The 17,694-nt window shown below is 48.9% G+C and overlaps 1 protein-coding gene across 1 annotated transcript in view; it reads right to left on the reverse strand.

Moving 5' to 3' along the window:
• The window catches only part of GABBR2 (gamma-aminobutyric acid type B receptor subunit 2), a 340,052-nt gene extending 328,122 nt beyond the window's left edge, over positions 1–11,930 (reverse strand). The window contains exon 1 of the mRNA XM_033123673.1: positions 11,155–11,930. Coding sequence (XP_032979564.1) covers positions 11,155–11,475 — 321 coding nt within the window. The 5' untranslated portion in view covers positions 11,476–11,930. The remainder of the gene's footprint in view (positions 1–11,154) is intronic.
• Positions 11,931–17,694: the final 5,764 nt, after the last annotated feature.

The raw sequence follows: 17,694 nt of genomic DNA on the forward strand, positions 1-17,694 counted from the left end.
TAGCAAGCTAAAACTCTTAGCCCAATACTAACTACTAAACAGGCTCCAGTATGTTAGTTCCACCTACCACCTCCATGGGTACCTGGCTAGGGCTGAGGAACTGGCCGGGGGCTGGCGTGGCCAAGGGCACTGCCCTCATACTAGAGAAGCTCAGGGGTTGGTGCTGGTGGTAGCATGCAGAGGGCAGCTACAGCTTGGCAGTCAAGTTAATCCTGCTATATGGGGTCACCTAAGTCCTGTGGTGTTAGGGGTGGGGAGAGCAAAGACCCTGGGGAAGTGATCCAGACAAACCATTCATTCTATGGGATGCTAATTCAGAAAGCAGATTCTAATTTATTCACTTATAGTTCAGTTCAGCAAACATTCACTGACGCCCACTGCATATAAGACACTGGGGAATCGAACTGGCCCTGCCCTCACGGAGCTACAGTCCAGAGGGGAAAAAGAGACGAATATGGTTGTGATAAACAGCAGAGGGGAAGATGTGTTGGAAGATATACATTAATAAAGACTGAATGCTCCCATGTTCTTTCTCCAACACACCTCTCAACAATCAGTGTTGGAAAACAAGACTACAGACAGCCCTGCTTTACGTTTACATCATGTTTTGAGGTTCTACATCCATTATATTTATTCCTTATTACAGCCTTGTGAGGTCAACATAATTATCCCCATATGGTACAGGAATAACGACAATGGTGAAAATATAGCAGTGAATATTTGCCAAGCACTCTCAGTATACCGAGCATTGATTTGACTATTTACCTGGAAGGTCTCATTTGTTCCCCCACTCACCCTATAAGGCAATTAGTACGTAGATTAGGCCCATTTTATAGATGAAGAAACAGAGGCAAAGTGGCTTGCTCAAGGTCACCAAGAGGTGAGTGGTACCCAACAGGGATACAGGGAGCTCATACAACAGGTGCTAGAAGCTATGAGAGCTGAAGGTTCTGGAGTGAGAATTGGCTATTCAGCCTCATCCCCACAGGGATACTCTCTCCTCGTTTCCCTATAGCACAACAGATTGCAGTGACTGTCTTGCATGGCAGATACCCCCCCACCCCTATGGTTCCCTCTCTGTTGCCCTTCCTGCCCTGCCAGGTCTCAGTGCTGTCCATTCTCCTCCACATCCCCTCACTGGCTCTCCATCTCTGTTCAAGCCTCAGCATCTGTCCCTTCAACTCCTATAATAGCTTCCTAGCTTCTCAGCCTCCAGCCTCATCTGTCTACCATCCAGGCTCTATATTCCTACTAGCCCTGATTATGTCACATCCATGTTCAAAAACCTCCCACAGCTCATCACCGCTCCAGAATAAAGTCCAAGCTTCTTGACACAGCATTCGAGGCCTTCCACACAAAATATCAACTACCAAGATTCTGCACGATATCTCATGATTGTGCATCAGTGACACTATCTTTAAAGCAAAAGGCAGAAACTAAATGTCTCGTGACCATTGTTATTATTTAAGTTACCATTGTTTTGTACTTAACTAGCTACATTTTTCTATTATCTCATTATCAAGGTACTTTCAAACATTTTTCTTGGAACCAACTTTACAGGCAGTTCTCTAGGACCCAATATACTTCATAATCTTTGACTATAAGTGACTAACACATTTTCTTAAACTTTAACTACAAGCTACGTGACAACCAAAGCAATGGAAATGTTTAGTTAAAACCTATGCCTAGATGTGATACAGAATTGCACAACTGAAATCTATGTAATTCTACTAACAATTGTCACCCCAATAAATTAAAAAATAAATAAAAAAAAAAAAAAAACAAAAAACCTATGCCTATATGTCTAGGCTGTATGATCTAATTCCTAAACATGTTACCGTTAACTATCAGTTTCAACTCCATGAAAGGCTGGTGGATGTCCCAGGCCCATCAGTGTCATGTGATGGGTTCTGAGATGGGCATATGACCCAATTCAAGCCAATGAGAGCTGAGCTTAGGATTTTTGCTGAAACTGTTGGGAGAGGAACACTCTTTTTACTGGAATTTCTAAACTGAGAATGTGTAAACTTGCAGCTGCTAGAGGCCATCTGAGCTACCACATGGGGACAGCCAGCCCGAGAATGAGGCAAACACAGAGGAAATCAGAGTTACAAGACAGAAAGAGAGAGAGAGACAGAGAGAGAGACAGACAGACAGAGAGAGAGAGACAGAAAGAGATTTTGAAGATATCATTTGAGTCCCTGGGTTCAGCCATGCCTGAACATAACCCACTCCAGCATTTTCAATCAAATGAACCAGTTAAAATTGAGTTTCTCATCACTTGCAACAAGCGTCTTAAACAATATACCTACTAAGCACCAGGTACCATGATGGGCAGTGAGTTATAAGATGTGAGCCTGATCCTAAAAAAGTCATTTTCAATCTTTTTATTTTTAAGAACAGATATATTGAGCTATAATTCACATACCATAACATTCAGTCTTTTAAAGTGTATGATTCTATGGTTTTTAGTACAATCACAGAATTGTGCAACCATCACCACAATCACTTTTTATCTCGTATTGAAAATGACATATATGCAGATGGTGGAGTTGATAAACACTGTGCCTGTGTCCTTCCATGAACACATTAAAATTATAACTAAATTATAGAACAATCAACCTAGAGAACCTTCTGAAGTCTGGCTGAACAGAAGTTTTACAACTAAGGATATAAAGAATGTTATGTTGAGACTGGTAGGAGAGGTGGAAACATGAAATTGGCTGGTCCCAAACCTCACTGTGGCAGTTGAGAACCAGGAGAAATATCTTAGCCACAGAGGTTCCACACAGAAGAGAGTGAGACCCCAGCCCCATACTGGCCTCTCCTGCCCAGAGTACTGTTACTGGGAAAAGGAATCCCCATAACATCTGGCTGTGAAAAACAGTGGGGATTCCGATGGTTCGGGTGAGACAGAAGGCTGCGGGAAACCTAAGCGCCCTCTTAAACGGCCCGTGCACAGACTCTCTCATTCGCAGGCACTCACCCTGGGCTCCAGCGGAGGGACAGTAACTGGGGAGGGTGTCAGAGGCATACTGGGGGCAGACTGAGGTGTGTGGCTTCGGAACAAGAGTTGGACGACAGTCGCCACTTTCCCTGTGTAGGGTCTTTCTCCTGTGCTGCCGACAGACAGGTGCCATCTTTCCTATGTTAAGCCCACCCCCACAGGCCAAATCTAAATCTGATTGGCCTGGTGAGCTCTGCTGCTCTGCCCTGCTGACTCAACTGTGACCCTGTCCCACCCAACTCACACACTGCTGGAGACACTTTCTCCAAAAGCAGCCAGCCCCTCCTGCATTGCACTCTTTCTTGGAAAACTATCAGAGTCCTTGGGCCCCAGGCAGGCAGCAGCTGGCCTTGGTATGCTCAGACTTTTGCTGAATAGCTTCAGGCTCAGCACTGGCACCAAACCACAGTCTACATTAACCTGGTAACCACAACTCTTCCCATTCTAGTGACTCCCTGTGGGGACAGAGCCAGGAGTGCAGTTTCCAGGCTCTCGGCCTCACGTGGAAAGGTGCTGGCTCAGGTAGTAAATGGCCATCAACTGTGATTAGAGGGCCATCAGCTGTGGCTAATTGGCCATCAGCTGTAACCAGTGAGCCATTGGCCACTAATATAACTGCCGTGGCTACGCTACCAGAAAATGGGGGCTGGCAAGAAGATGGTGGCTGAGCTAGCAAGCGCGGATTGCAGTTAGCAAGCGCAGAGTGTGGTGGAGTGTGGATTGCGGATTCTGTGGCTCCTGCTTCCTGTGTCTCCAACCCAGCCGCCAACGAGACTGTAGTGAGATGACTCCCCTATCTATAGCTCCATGGGTGTTCTTTTTTGGCCTCACCATATCCTGCGTTCTTATGTGGGGAGCGGGAGCAGAGACCCCGCAGGCCGCCCCACACGACAAATGGTGCAGCGAGCAGGGTCTCCCGCATGACACACCCTGAGACCCTGCCTCACCCAACTCATGTGCCACATGAGGCTTTATCAGGGGCTGAATCTTAAGGGAGCCAGCAGGAGGCAGCAGGCCTCAGGTGTCCTGGCTTTTTGCAGAGCTACCCCAGGCCCAGTACTGGTGGCAGCCATCCTCAGTTCATAGCATGGCCTCTCCCACACACCTCCAGGGTTAGCACAGGCAGTGAACAACAACGGATTGCTTGTAGCTCTGACCAGGTAGTCCCCAGCTGATCACAGGTACTGGGCCTGCACTGCAGCCCCTCACAAGAGGCCCCAGGAACAATATACTTTGTTGTTCTGGTGTGAGGCTGGCTTCACACCACAGCAGAACACCACCCAATTGGCCCCATAAGTGGCACATACAAAGGGCAGTCTCAACTGGCACCAGAGCCCACTGGGGCAAATCCCACTCAGTGGGGTAAGCCCACTGCACAGCAGCCTGTAAGCTGTGGATGTGGCCAAACCCCATAGCCAATCAGCCTGAGAGTCAATCCCTCCCACTTACAGGTCAATAGCAATGAAGGCTCAACTATAACAGGAGGGCACACACAACAGACACAAGGGACACTCCTGGAACACCTGGATCAGGTGACCAGGGAGACTATCTAGGCCCCATAGGGCACCTACTACATAAGGCCACATTGCCAAGACTGGGAGACATGGCAGATCTACCTAATACATAGAAACAGACAGAGAGGCAGCCAAAATGAGGAAACAAAGAAATACATTCCAAATGAAAGAACAGGGGAAAACTCCAGAAACAGAACTAAACAAAATGGAGGCAAGCAACATACCAGACACAAAGTTCAAAATAATGGTTATAAGAATGCTTAAGGAACTTAGTGAAAACTTCAACAAGGAGATAGCAAGCATGAAAAAGGACACAGAAACCATAAAAAAGAAACAGTCAGAAGTGAAGACTACAAGAACAGAACTGAAATAAAGAATGCACTAGAAGGAATCACCAGCAGACTAGATGAAGCAGAGGATAAGATCAGCGATTTGGAAGACAAGGTAGTAGAAAACACCCAATGAGAACAGCAAAAAGAAAAAAATAATTTTAAAAAATGAGGATAGGTTAATTAGAGACCTCTGGGACAACATCAAGCATAACAACATTTGCATCATAGGGGTACCAGAAGGAGAAGAGAGAAAGCAAGGGATTGAGAACCCATTTGAAGAAATAATGACTGAAAACTTTCCTAACCTGGTGAAGGAAATAAACATACAAGTCCAGGAAGTGTAGAGAGTCCTAAACAAGATGAACCCAACAGGCCCACACCTAGACACATTATAATTAGAATGGCAAAAGTTAAAAACAAAGAGAGAATCCTAAAAGCAGTAAGAGAAAGGCAACTAGTAACTTACTAAGAAGCTCCCATAAGATTGTCAGCTGATTTCTCAACAGAAACTTTGCAGGCCAGAAGGGATTGGCACAAAATATTCAACATGAAGAAAAGCAAGGACCTACAACCAAGGTTACCCAGCAAAGCTATCATTTAGAATTGAAAAACAGATGAAGAGCTTTCCAGACAAGAAAAAGCTAAAGGAGTTCATCACCACCGAACGAGTATTACAAGGAATGTTAGAGGGACTTCTTTAAAATGGAGGGGAAGATCAAAATTATGAATAATAAAATGGCAATAGCTACATATCTGTCAATTACCTTCAAAGTAAATGGATTAAATGCTCCACTCAGAAGACATAGGAAGGCTGAATGAATAAGAAAACAAAACCTTTACACATGCTGCCTACAGGAGAATCACTTCATATTGAAAGACACACAGATGGAAAGTAAAGGGATGGAAAAAGACATTTCATGAAAATGGATATTAAAAAAAAAAAAGCTGGGGTAGCAATACTTACACCAGACAAAATAGACTTTAAAGCAAAGGCTATAACAAGAGACAAAGAAGGACCTAGTGATCCCACTTTAGGGTATTTATCCGAAGAAACTCAAATGCTACTTTGAGGGGACATGTGCATCCATCTGTTCATTGCAGCATTGTTTACAATGGCCAAGATGTGGAGGCAGCCTGGGTGGCTGTCGATGGAAAAATGGATAAAGAGGAAGTGCTACATAAACACAATGAAATATTGCTCAGTCATGGAAGGGAATTGGTTCATATGCTGTCATATGCAACAGCATAGATGGACCTGGAGGGTACTATGCTGACTGGAGTGTCAGACAGATGCAATGTGATTGCGCTTATATGTGGAATCTAAAGAACAAAACAAATAAAACAAACTCATAGATACAGAGAACAAATTGGTGATTGCCAAATAGGAGGAGGGTTGAGGGTGAGTGAAAAAGAAGGGATTAAGAAGTACAAATTTGTTGTTACATAGTAATCACGGTGAACTAGGGTACAGCATAAGGAATACAGTCAATAATATTGTAATAACTATGTATGGTGTCAGATGGGGACTAGATTTGTTGGGGTGATCGATGGGAGGAGGTTGGGGGATAAGGTAAAAAAGGTGAAGGGATCAAGAAGTACAAACTGGTAGTTTTTAACAAAATAGTCATGGGGATGTAAAGTAAAGCACAGGGAATATAGTCAATAACATGGTAATAACTATGTGTAGTGCCAGGTGAGTATTAGACTAGTCAGGGGGATCATTTCTTAAATTATATAAATGTCTAACCACTACACTGTACATCTGAAATTAATATAAAATAATACTGAATGTCAACTGTAATTGAAAATTTTTTAAAGGGGGGAAAGGTGAATAAGAAGTCCAAATTTCCAGGTATAAAACAAATAAAGTCATGGGGATGTAATGTACAGCATAGGGAATATAGTCAATAATATTGTGATAGAGTGGTACCGTGTCAGATGGTTGCTGGGCTTATCATGGTGATCATTTCTTTGGGTATATAAATGTTGAAGAACTATGATGTACACCTAAAACTAATGTAATATTGTATGTTAGCTACATTTTAATAAACATCTTTAAAAAAATAAAATAAATTGAAAAAATGACAAATAAGTGCTTGCTCTGTTCTCCTGTATGCACCAACTCCTCCCTTGAGCCCAGGGCTGGGTTTTACTCCTTTCTGCAGCACCAACAACTGCAGTAGGTACTCAGTTAATGCCTGCTGAGCTGTACTCAGACCTCCTTGAAAAGCTTGTCCTCCATCCAACAGTTGTTTGCGTCCTTTTATAGCACAGAGAACAGATATTTGGCAAAGCTGCTCAAGAGAAGGACGTGCTCACCAATCACTAGGTTTTCTAAGCTGGATCCCTGCATCAGTGTAGACTTCCTGATAGGTGCACACCTGGCATGTGCTCCTTTGGTTCCTGAACTTTTCCTAAATTTATTACAGAATAATTTAAAATAGTAACAAGTAGGAAAATATAAATCCAACAAGAGGGGAATGATTTAACACTTACGGTGCACCCATAGGATAGGATAATATACAACCACTAAAAATCATCTCTGCACAGAGGATTTGAGGACATGGGGAAATACCCATGATATAACGTTAACTGAATGAAACAAAATATAAAAGGGCACATAGAGTAGGATCTCAAGTACATAAAATAGTGAACACTGGCAACTGGAAGGGAATAATGTTAATTATTAGATGTAATTATCTTTGTGTAGGAATTACGGGAAATTCGTATATTTGTTCATGCTTCTATAATTTTCATTTTTCTAAAATGAACAATCTCATCAGGAAAGCCAACATTTTTAAAAACTCATTTCTTGATTATTATTTATTGTATTAATGTGGCTACCAAAGAATGAGAAACAACCACATGAAGAACATTTCTGAAGCTCCTGCAAAACTTGCTCTTTTTTTAAAACCACACATCGTCCCTTTGAGTCTTTTAAGCAAATAGGTAAGAAATATAAGCCACCATGTTTTCCTTTTTACCTTGACTGCCAGGAAGCTCAGAGTGAAAATTTAATACTCAAAAATGCAATAAAATCTTAGCCCAGGTTCTTGGTACAGTGATTTTCATGCTTCTACTTATATGGTTTCCGATGCTTCTTTTTGTCTGTATTTTCAGTTGTCTTGCTTGTTTTTATATACTCAAATCTTACTTAGAAAACATAAAGTATTTGCTAAAGTGATTTGAGGCACACCAGAGAAAAGAGGTCCTGACTAGCAGATACTCTGCTGAGATGTTTCATTATTACAAACACATGGCATTGAGTGAGGCTTTGAATGTTCTGTCACTATTCTAATTACAGTAGAGGGTCAACCTGGATAAATGCATGCAGGAGGCTCCTTGATAGAGACAAGCCTGTCCCAATGATCAGATTAACCCATTCCTTGCTAAACCTCCATCTCTTTGAAGACTGCGTGGACAAAGGTCCATCCTAGCTGCCCAGTCTCTGGCCATTGACTGACAGATAATGTCAGCAAAGCCAGCCAAAATCTGTTCACCACATCCATCTTGTGTTCAAATCTATAGAGAACAAGTGACATGGCCAGCAAGTGATTAGGGAGTACACACAATCTGCAAAGACAGCCTATCTGAATAAAACAGGCCCCAGACACTCTAACACAGGCCCCAGACACCCTTTAGATAACTGGAGCTTTTGTTGCAATTATCCAGACTGATCCTTCCTTTACTTTGGCTCTGAGAGAAAGTACCTCTATTCTAAAGATGGGCCACTTGAAAAACTTAGGTATTCTATCACCTGGGCGTTCTCCCAAATGTGACACGTCACGGCAGGAGATAACATAATGATTTGACTGGAAGCCAGAATTCTTTTTTTCTCGTGATAACTTTACTCACTCTTCATGAGATTTCAAAAGCAAGGAAAACAAATAATCTTTTAATCATGACCATTTTGTCACACCTAACATCTCAACGTCTTACTTGTGAATCCACACCAGAAGAAAGTGAAGGAAAGGAGGCAGGAAACATTGACGTAGAGCTTCTAGCATGCCAGGGAGAGCACTGGCCACCGAGCTTGCCAGCTCAAGGCATTTTCCACTCTGGCCTGTTATTTCCCTGAAGCATCCCATCACCACCCTGCAGAGCATATATAATAGTCCCAGTTTTTCAGATGTGGAAATCTAGGCGTAGAGAGATTCAATACCTCGCTCAAGGTCACCCGGGGGGAAGATAACCTGTTCCTGACTAGACCCAGGTCCAACCCACCCAAAGCCCAGGCTCTGTGCCCCTTGGCACAGCTACAGATGTATCCCTATTTGCATGAGGCTGATATTAACCTTCTGCCTTCCTCCCAGTGCTTCCCACCTACTCCCAGGACCCGAAGAGTCTTCTGATTGCCTCAGCCTCTTGATTCTGGGCCCTCTCACTCAAAAAGTCATCAAGACACACTTGAAAAATAAAATGTAAAAGCTTCAACCCACACCCTGAAACCAAGCACCCATCCCTTTGCATCTACACACAAACTGTAATAATCTGAAACCTCTTTCAGGAAGCTTTCTGAAGGGATACGTTGATGATGAAAACATTATGCAGCTGACATTATTTGGGGATGATGCAAGCAGGGCTGCCCTATCTACAAATGTTTTTTTTCTCCAAAGAACCAGCTCTCTCCTGTGTCCCTTCCAAAAGAATAGGTAGGGAAGCAATAGAGAAACAGTGCCGAGAAGATATGCCTCGGTATAATTTCATGGCTCTCTCCATTTACATGTGTGGGGCAAGGAATCCAAAGAACTCGAAAGGTTCCGGCAAAGACGAGGGCGATGGGGATGTCATTCAAAAATGATTCCACAGCCAGGTTAGCTCTGCACAGACCCCAGCTTGCATCCTCCCGGGGCAGAGGAAGCTTCTCCGCTTGCAGCGGACTGAGCGCACCGCCACAAACTGTCACCCGTTCCTTCACCTTTTATTTACAGCGCAGAGCAGACTGGTTCATCCCTGAAGGGAGGGGGGGGGACACGAAGAGGGGGATAAAATGTAATCCAGATTTCTGCTCTTTTTTCTGGGACAAAAAAAGGGGCCAGATAGAGAAGGATGCAGAGCCCAGGCTACACCATCAGGGCCGCAACGCGACCCTCCTCTCCAACCGAGTCTGCACCTGGGCTCTAGCAGAAGCTCCGGTAGAGCCCCGGGAAGCCAGGGTCAAGCCCAAGACTCGGCCCGGCTTGGCGCGGTGGAAGAAGCGCCAACCGAGCGTACTGCACAGGAAATCACTGCCCCCTTCAGGCCGCGTCTCAGATTCTGCGGCCGGAGCGTAGGGGCTTCCTTAGTCCGGAAAAACTCGCAAATCCGACCTCGCGCGGCCGGCGACCGCTCCTCCAAGCGCCCTCTGCGCATCTCAGCCTCCGGGGCTGCAGTGAAGGTCCGCGCTGGGGCTTCAGTCGGAACCCAAACCGAAGGCGTGGGGAGAGGACTTAGGATAGGAAGCTCTCGGCTCTTCGGCTCCCCTCAGAGAAGGATGCCGGGAGGGCAAGCCCGCTGCTGCGCTCCAAGTCCGTACTTCAAGTCTGCGCCAGAAGAAACTGCGCCTGTAGCCGCCAGGCCAACAGCATCAGAGCGGCTGGACAGCCCCGCAAGTCCGGGGCGAGACCTGCTCATGGCACTCTCTGAGCAACTAGCTCGAGAAGGGTCTCCTCAAAAAACCGCTCCAGCTACAGGCAGCGCCCGCCACATCTAGGCAGCAGCGCTGCAGAGCTGGAGACCCGACACCTGCCGGCGCGGTGCGGACTACGAGCTGGTGGCGCGCACCATGCGCCCAGCCCGGCTGCACGCGCTCGCCCCTTGGGTCCCGGAGCCATCCGGACCTCAGAGCGCCGCTCGGCGCTCCTGGGGGACTGCGAGCAGGCCCGTGGCCTCTCCAGCCCCAAGTGGCCCAGTTTATAGTCAAACGTCTGTTCCTCCCACCCAGCACTCCACAGCCCCACAAGCGGGACCTGGGCAGGGGCAACCACTGCAGGCCTTTTGGGGGGTCCAGTTCCCACCTTCTCCATTCCTTCTTCTCTAACGGAGACCCTAGCCTTCTATCTTACACCTCACACACATACATACACACATACAATCCCAGAGGACGGAGATGCTCAACAAATATTGGTAGCAGCTGTGCCAGCCAAGCCCGGAGGGGCCCCGGGGGTGAGCACTGAGTACCAGCCCGCGATTCTCCAGGCAGGCACGGACAGGTCAATCAGGGCTCTGCCCAAGGACCGAAGCTTACCTCTGTCCAACACCCCCCGCCCGCGCAGCCAGTTGCCCCCAACAGCCCCGACGGCGCGGGCGGCCGGACACTCACCTCTGTGTCGTAGAGCCTTAGGTCGAGGAAGTAGGGGCGCAGGAGCGACTCGTTGCGGATCTGCTCGATGGCCAGTTCCACCGCGGGAAGCACGCCGCGCCCGATGCTGCCCTTGGCCACCTCCTTGGTGAGCGGCATGAGGCCCATGATGGAGAGCGGCGGGCTGCTGGGCGGCGGCCGGGGGGCGCCCCGCGCCCAGCCCCAGGCCCCGGGCGCCAACGGCAGCAGGAGCGGCAGCAGCAGGAGCAGCAGCAGGCGCGCGGGCGGCGGTGGCGGCGGCGGCGGCGGCCCGGGCTGCCCGGAGCTCCGCGGGGAAGCCATGCCGCGCCGCGGGCTGCGGGCGCCGGCTCACTCGGCCCGCATGGCCTGGCCCGGCCCGCCGCCCCGCGCCAAGCTCTCCCCGCGGCGCCCGCGCAATGGCGCCGGCCCGGCCCCGGCTCCGGCTTGGGCTCCGGCTCGGCTTAGAACGGCCGCGGCGGCGGCGGCAGCGGCGGCGCCCGTGACGGATCAATCACGCCGAGAAGGGGTGGGAGCGAGCGGAGTGCGGGAGGCGGGGAGCGAGCGAGCAAATCCTGAGAGGGGGGCCCGCGTCTCCGCGCGCGCCTCTCTCCCGCACAGCCGCGCAGAACCCGGCCGCCTCCGCCCGCCCCCGTTCGCGCTCTGAGCCGCTCTCCCGCCGGGAGCCGCTCGGCTGCAGCCCCTGGAGCCCGGCCGGGGGAGGGAGGGCGGCAGGAAACGCAACGCGGGAGGCGAAGGCGAGGCTGCTCAGCGGCGGCTCGGGCCGCCTCCGGGGACGGGGACGGGCCGTGCGCGCCGGGGGAGGGGGCGGCGCTGCGGCGGCAGCGGGGAGGGCCGCCTTCCCCGCACACGCACACACGCGCCCCTGGCCCTCCGCGGCCCCGGCTGCCGCTGCCGGCGAACCGCCGGGAACCTGAGCGCTTACGGACAGCGATCGGGGAACGAGGAGTGGCAGCCGCCGCTTCGCCGAGCGCATCTGGCAGCACCTGCACTGTGATTTGGGACTGCTTCTCCGAGGTCTAGCTGGGAAGGTCTGGGCGGCGAGCGCGCCACGGAGGCGTCCTAGAGGCACCTGCAGCCTACAATCTCCAGCTCTGCGAGGGTGCCCAGGAGTCCCTGACCCAGCCCGAAGGGGCGGCCGAAGACTCCGCAGGCGCCTGAACACCCTCTTGGTGCACGGGTGCCCACTGGCCCTTAGGGCTTTGGATGAGGGCCCCCCTCTTCTCCAGCAGACTGAGCAGACGCTTTGCCAAACCCAGGCAAGACTGGAGTCCTCACCTTGCGAGTGCTACCGCCCCCTCCAGGCATTTGACCTCTCCGTGTCCCCACTGCTGAAGGGCTCCGCCCTAAAATTCTCCCCGGGTGGGAGCAAGTCCTCAGGCAAGAGTGCGTTCGTGGTCCGCGCTTCGCGCTCCAAACGACTTAGCCCACTCTGCCAGGTCGCACTGGCCACACTGGCTAACCTTAAGCAAAGAAGTCCTGTGATCTGACCTAGGGCCTTGGTCCCCCTGTGCCTCTCCATGATGGAAGAATAGAATAGGAATCGTGGTCACTAAAAAAAAATCCAACGGGATGATTCATGAGGGGGACACAATAGGACATCATATCAGAAGACATTCTTGACCTTGAACTAACGTGATGTTGACGACCTTGTAACAAGGTTGGGAGTTTACCCTTCACAAAACACTCCATATCTTATAATGAATGTAATTCTCACAACAGCGCTCTAAATTGAATACTATATTTACCATACACACTTTTACAGGCACTGAGGCTCAGACAGGTTCTACAGCTTGTCGAAGTACACAGAGCTACCCAGGGTGGGCCAGAACTCTGCGGCAGCAGAAGCTCTCTACAAAGTGCGGTGAGAACAAAGATGGGAAACAGCTTCTCCAACAGTCAAGAGGAGCACTGCCCTAACTCTGGATTGTTCTGAACCTCGGTTCTCTAAGGCATATGCTGAAGGAGTTAGATCAGACGATGTCCACAAACTTTCTCTTCAGGAGTGAGGCAGGGACAGCCCTGAAGCATCGGCTAGGTTCTCGGGAAGCATGAGGGAGAAGAGAGGCTGAGCCCAACTCCTGGAGAGGACCTTGGACAGCTCTGGGGAAATCAGGCCAAATTCTCCCTGCCCCGATTCCTCTTTCTAGGCTTGTGCAGACACCTCGTCGCTGGCTCCACTTCGGGTTTTCTCCTCTCCAAGTTGGAGGGTTTGCCGGACAGAGCTCACCTGAACTTCTCCACCAAAACATATATATATACATCTCCAGAGGACAATGTAATCCCCAGATGCTCGATCAGCTCTTGGCTCACTTGACATCACAGACATCCTCTAGTCACAGGCTTCTGGCATCTGCCATTCCTCAGCCTCTCAGCTCAGGTTTCTGAATGAGCATTTCCACTTTTTTTTTTCTTTTTTTTCCCTTAGTCATTTGTGTTTTCCTTGTAAGCTGTGCCAATATGGAGTATCCGCTGACACCTACATCTGGGAATAGTTGAAAGCTGGGATAACTTTGCTTGACATTTACTAAGTGATTGAGGCCCTGCCTGGCAACCTGCCTTTCAGGCCCTCTGTCTCCACTTATGGGGTGACCTGGCCCCAAGACATGTGCCTGGGACCAGCCATGGAGCACCGGAACTCATTCTCCATCAGCCTGGCTTCAGGCAAGCTCTGATCTCATGCCCCACTTCTGATGTCTGGGCATCCCTCTGGTTCCCAGATCCTACCCTGGCCTGTGTTCCAGTTTGGGTAACTGGATCCCTGGCTGCTTCCTGGTTCTGAATTCCTGCCCATGGTCACCAGCCTTGAGTCCGTGTTCCTCTAGAGCTGAAGTCTAGCCTTCCACTTTATAAATATTCATTCCTTCAAACAATGTTTTGCAGTGTCTACTGTGTGCTGGCAGTGTTTCTAGGAACTGAGGATAGAGGAATAAACAAGGCAAACTGAAATCCTGATTTCATAAAATTGACATTCTAGTGGAGAAAGAGATAGTAAATAGAAATAAGGAGTAGATGTTTTACTATGTCAGTTTATGAAAAGTGCTATGAACAATAAAGCAGGAAAGAGGATTGAGACTGACAGGGTGGGGCTTCAATTAGAAATGGGGGGTCACAGAAGGACACATGGAGGTGACTTTTTAGCAAAGGTCTAAAGGAGGTAGGTAAATAAACAAGACATGCAAATGATGTTCCAGGTAGAGGAACAGCAAGGGCAGAGGCTCTGAGACAGGACTGTGCCCGGCACGTTCAAGGAACGGTCAGGGAGCCAGTGTGGCTGGAGTGCAGTGAGCAAGGGGAAAGGCAGTAGCACCCAAGGTCAAAGGCAGGCAGGATCAGGTAGGACCGAGGCAGTGTGACAAACTGGGAACCACTGGAAGGTACTGAATGGAGCAGCGACATGATGTAATATATTTTAACGGGATCACTCTGGCTGCCAAGTGAAGAATCATTGGTACATGGGGAGGGTGCAAGCAGGGAAACCAATTAGGACGTCATTACGATAAGCTAGGTATGGTGACAAGAACCAGGTGCAGGCAGAAGAGGGTGAGAAATGGCTCGGTTAATAACTGTTCTTCTTCTTAATAAAATGCACTGGCACATGCCAAGTCCCAGGGCTATGGTAAACACTGATCCTGACGAGTTCATCTACTTTACAAGAGACATAGTAGGGACTTTAGAAAGCGACATGGTCACACTCCTAGAAAGTGATGAATGTCAGCCCAGGTCTGCATGACTTAAATTCTCTTCTTCTTCCAAAACCCTGCCTCCTTAGCCATCCTTTTTCCCATGTCCTCTCCCTACACACAAGAACCAGAAGCCAGTTTCCAAACTGCAGGTCAGAGGTTGGCGCTGTGTTGAGAGATGATACCTTTTCCCTTTCTGGAGATTTTGGGGCTTCCTGATCCACTGGCTGCCTCCCAGAAGGACACCTCATCCCTCTGAGCCGGATCCTGACAGTGGGAGCTTAACCAGGCCTCCTCCTGTTGTCTGTCCCCCTTCCACGTTGGGCTGGGCACCCTTTGCCAACCTGGTGCCAGCTGCTCAGATCTGCCCTCCTGAAGCTGCCTCCTCCCAGGACTGAGTCCACTTTCCAACACCCTGTCCCCCGTCTGACCTGTTCCCCAGGACTGTCTCTTCTCAAACTCCCATTAAAAAAAAAAAAATCACAAGGTATCTTTGCAAACATCACCTGTGTATTTCTTGTTTGTGTTTACATTGAAATGTTTCTGTCAACCAAGTAACTCAGTTGGGGTTTTTTTAAAAGCACATTGTTTTCATTTCTTTTTTTAATGGATAAGTTATGAATGATGGCTCAAAACAATATTAGTTGAAAGAATCTAAGTTGCTTTTCCCTTTTCACGAGGCCTGCTTTTTAAACCACAAAATTGGGTATCAGGCATGAAATGTGGTCTGATTACACAGTTTGAGTAATAATTATAGCTACCATTTATTAAACACCTACCTACTCTGTGCCAGACACCTTGGTATGCATCATCTTCATCTTCATGACGGCCTGAAAAATAGATGTTAGGATCCCGGTTTTGCGAATTTACAAGCCTGAGGTCCAGATGGATGAAATGATGTGTCCAATGACACTCGGCAGCAGCAGTGACAGGCTCTAACCGTCTGTCTGACCGCAATCCTGCACAGGCCTCTACTCCACAGGCCTCTCCTTGAGGATGCCCTTGTGTGACTGAGGAGGAAACAGCCTTAAAGAAGTAAAGAATGCTGCTGCAGGTCAACACCAGAAAGAGGTCAAACAGTTTTGCCAGGGCTCCCCACTGAGTCAGAGATGGCGCTGGCTCTCCTTCTGGGTTATCGGGGGAGAGCATCTGGCTTGGAGCGAGTCTGTGACTAAACCCTTCAGGAGTCCATGCCAAGCCGGGCTGGGCCAGTAGAGGCTGGAGCCACCTCTTCCACCGGTGCTCCTCGTGCGGTTTGGGAACAGTGGCAGGATGGCTCCATGTCGGCTGGACAGGTCCTAAGTATACGAGATCAAGGGCCAGAAATTTAACTCGTAACGGAGTGGTCGCCAGAAGGACACAGACTGGCAATGCAGCCAAAAGCCCCTCTCACTTAGAGGTTTCAGAAACAGACCTTTTACAAGGGGATCATAGACAGGCAAGAGGCACGGTTTAGGAACATAGCCTTAGATGGGGAAGCACCCTGTAAAATCTGGTTCGACAGCTCACCAAACCTTAGGGGCAATGGTGAGTGTTGGAGTCAGGTAGTCCTGGGTTCAAATAGCGGCTTGCCAATTATTAGTGCCGCAATTTTGGGTAAGTCACTTACCCTCCTGAGGTTCAGTTTCCACATCTGTAAAATGGAAATAAATGACCTCACAAAGTTATTGTGAGGGTGAAATAATCACAACAACAGCTAACATGTATCAGAGCCCTCACATGTGCCAGGCACTTTACATATAATTAACTCCCTTAGTTTTTAGGCCCTTATTCAGCATGCAACTCATGATAATACCACCAGAGATGGCCAGCTCCGTGCCTCCTGAGGCTCCCACTCCATTATTTGATCGCTGGGGTTTTTCTACATTATTTCTTAGGCTCCAGCAAAATCCGCCTTCCCACAGCATTCACTCTGGACCTCACTCTGCTCCCGGAGTCCATGGTGTTTCCCATCACCCCTCACCAGACCGCTCCCAAGCACTTCCTCACTCCCACCCCCAACCAAGCCTTCTCTTCCTCAGGAGCAGTGGCCCCAGACTCTTCAACCTTCCCTGGCCAGCAATCTAGAATTTGTCCATGGCTGTCTTCAAAGGTGATACCCAGAACGGACCACAAAATCCTCCCCGTGGGCCGAGAAGCACACAGAATAGCAGAGCCATCCCTCTGTGCTCGGGCCTCTGGACAGCTGTCCCTGCTGCCCTTGCAGTCCCGAGTTTACCTGCATCTCGCTACCAGCCACGTCACACCTAGGGGTCATAGAAAGCTTGTGGTTCTCTGAGACCCCCAGGTGTGTTTTCTGTGGGGGTGTTGTGCTGTTTCAAATGAACAGCAAGCTGGATCTCTCTGATCCTATTTATCGGCGGTTTCATTTGGGGGCCTAGGGACAGGATTGAAGCATTCCACTTGTGATTATGTCCCGGTCTTCCAGTCTGTTGAGGGTATCTTATAGCTTGGATCTGTTTTCTCTCACATTCGCCATCTCTGTCAGTCACTGCCATGCTTACTGGACAATCTGATTTTCTTTCTTAATCTGAAGTATTGGTCAAAAGGTTAAACAGGAGAAGACAGAGCTTGGTGACTGCCCAGCCTGGGGGCCATCTGCCCCTTCTCATCCTAGGATTAAACCTGCTGAAAATTCCCCCAACGTCTGCTTTCTGCAGCCCAAGTTTCCCCATCCTGTAGCCCAAAACCGTGAGAGCCCTTACTGAAACCCTCGTGCATACTGTCTCCTTCATTTCTCTGACATGTAGACCAGTTACTCCACAAAAACAGCTGACTGTGGCTGGGCTGGTTCTTGGGGAGCCCACAGCCACTCCTAGGGACCACCCCTCTCTTCTCT

This window comes from Rhinolophus ferrumequinum, chromosome 12 (genome assembly GCF_004115265.2).
Source record: "Rhinolophus ferrumequinum isolate MPI-CBG mRhiFer1 chromosome 12, mRhiFer1_v1.p, whole genome shotgun sequence".
NCBI classification, from domain to species: domain Eukaryota; kingdom Metazoa; phylum Chordata; class Mammalia; order Chiroptera; family Rhinolophidae; genus Rhinolophus; species Rhinolophus ferrumequinum.